The 2,551-nt window shown below is 40.3% G+C and overlaps 1 protein-coding gene across 1 annotated transcript in view; it reads left to right on the top strand.

Annotated features, from left to right (window-relative positions):
* LOC101858462 (heparan sulfate 2-O-sulfotransferase 1) overlaps window positions 1-2,551 on the top strand; it is a gene marked incomplete at its 3' end in the record, with an annotated part of 44,493 nt that overhangs the window by 6,727 nt on the left and 35,215 nt on the right. The window contains 1 exon segment of the mRNA XM_013090641.2: window positions 1,604-1,680. Coding sequence (XP_012946095.2) covers window positions 1,604-1,680 — 77 coding nt within the window.

Genomic DNA, 2,551 nt, shown 5'->3' with positions numbered 1-2,551 from the left:
CTCTCTCACACACACACACACACACACACACACAATTACACCAACTGGTGCTAGTCGGCTCATTTCCCTTTACCACCAGCCATGTGTGTATGTGTATGTGTGTGTGTGTGTGTGTGTGTGTGTGTGTGTGTGTGTGTGTGTGTGTAATATAAAAATATGCCTGCAGAATAATGTGCGTTTTTGTGCGTAAACAAACACACAATATTATATGATAGCAGATGGCGAAAGGCGCCTCTACTGCGCGCTTTAACGATCTCCCAGTTGTCTACCTGTCTTCCCTTTTTTCGGGCTCCGTTTGGCTATTCTCCGACTTCTTTTTACTCAAACTCTCCAATTGGCGTCTGCTGTAGGGCTGGGCAATGAGTCGCTTTAGCGAGATCCGGATAATATGTTAGTGCCCCTCTTTGGCAATTTTAAATGTGTTATGAACCGCTTTGGAAAAAAATGTGTTAGAACCACTCCGACAAACCAGTTAGAACAGCTTCAACAAATAGGAGCACACACTCCCGCAAACGGCTTAGGAAAGAGAGTCGGAATTCGGATAATGTTTCATTGAGAATTATCCTGTTCCCCGGATAGATCCGGATTTTGCCCACCACTAGTCTGCGGTGTAGACGTTTGGTGCTTTCCTGTCGCACGCTGGAGATTCGAGTTCGATTCCCGAGTGGAGAGAAAATTTTTATCGAGCATCTCCGCCTTTCTGTTGGGGTATTGACCCTGACATGCAGGGTCGAAAGTCCGCCTCCTATGTGATCTAATTTGTGTTTGGGGCGTACAAACGCCTTCTATATATTCATGTATTAATGTTTTTTTTTTGTATTTTTAAAAATTTCAATCAATTAAAACAAACACTCACATGTTTATATTTTTCTCAGTGCATATTGTGGAGTTGGTTGTGAAGTTATGAATAATTTGATTTGCACACTGTTTTGAATTATTTCGTGTTTGGACCAAAAGGACCCAATACATTTGCTTTAAAATGATTTGTTCGTGTGCTTCAATGCGTTTAACTGGTGTGGTGTGCTTCTTCTTTCCTATCAAACATCTATCATCCTTATCTCCCCTTCTTCTTTTTATGTTTGTTACTCTGTAGTAACACCTCTAATCTTCTGGCGCTCATATGACCTAATGCATTTGCGAATGCCGTAAAACCTCTACTAAAACTAAAACTAATTGTGTTTAACTTGAAACATGTTATTTTTTATAAATATAAAAAAATTGTATACAACAACTTTCATATAACGGTAGTATCAACGGCAAGAGCGTAGCTGTGCGTGGGGTCTCTAAAATAAGGACAAGAGCTGCAACAGGGGCATCAGCCACTGCAACTTCTAATGATTTGTTTGTTATGTGTCTGTGGGTGGTTGGTGGGTGCTTGGGTGTGGTTTACTCTTTCTATAAAATCGTCTTTATCTTTATCTCTCCTCATTCTCGGTATTTGTACTCTATTGTAACACTTCTCTAATCTTCGGCACTTATAGAACTTTAGTTGCGTTGCAAGTGCAGTGAGACGGTTACTAAAATCTTTAAAGTAGGGCAACAAGAACTACAGCAGAGACTACGGCAACTTCTGATAGTATCGTGTTTTGTTGTGTGTCCACAGAAAAAGCGGTGACCAAACTTCAGCTGGACAGTATTGACATCTCCAGGCGTCACCTTTCTTTTGCAGACGAGCAACACGTAAGTTGAGTACCTGTTTGTACGTCTATGGGTATGTGTGGCTATGGTATAGGCTTAAGCAGTCGTTTTTAAGCCCTGTAAGTGAAAGGTCTGTCTTGTCTGTCAATCTATCAATCCAGAATGCTCTGTGACAGTGCACTATGTGTTGCAGGCGTTAATTAACACCGATGTTCAAAGGATATTCTAGCGTGTTCAAGTTCATTTCCTCATACTTTTGAAGGAAAAAAATCTGTGTTTCTGTTCAATAGTAACTGCTGTCCATGTAGCAAGATGCAGATGGTGGTGGGTGCTCTGGTGTGGTTTGTTCCTTCTTTCCTATCAAACATCTATCGTCCCTCTTTCTCCTCCTTTTTGTGTTTTTTACTCTCTTGTGACACCCCTTATTGTGTTGTAAGTGCCGTAAAAACTCTTACTTTAACAAAAACTAAAAAAGTAAACCAGGAGCCCAACATCCGTTATGTCCTTTCTGCGAAATGTGTAACTTTTTAAAGTAAACTTTTTTTTTTAGTAAGAAGAAGCTTGGGAAGTTTACTATACTGTACGTATTAATCAGCCTCAGCCAAAAATTGTAGTTTCTATGAACAGTTACGTGTACATGTATATGTAATGAACGGTCTGTCGTAATACAAGGTTTCGATGTTACGGAGCTCATAAGTATTTAAAACGCAGTTCTTTTTTCAAGCCATTACGTCGTACTGTGAACCAAATTCATCGTGTCGACTTTGAATACATAAAAACTATGTCTTCCCAAGCTTCTTAAAATCATTCTGACGACTTTTTTCTAAGTAGATGTGTGTTTGGAATCGGGCGCACTACGTAACTCCACTGATTTGAGTAAATTGACCCGTTTTTATGGGGGGGGGGGGGGGGG

Source organism: Aplysia californica, unplaced genomic scaffold (assembly GCF_000002075.1).
Source record: "Aplysia californica isolate F4 #8 unplaced genomic scaffold, AplCal3.0 scaffold01386, whole genome shotgun sequence".
In the NCBI taxonomy this organism is placed as follows: domain Eukaryota; kingdom Metazoa; phylum Mollusca; class Gastropoda; order Aplysiida; family Aplysiidae; genus Aplysia; species Aplysia californica.
This window is presented reverse-complemented; position numbering and strand designations above follow the sequence as displayed.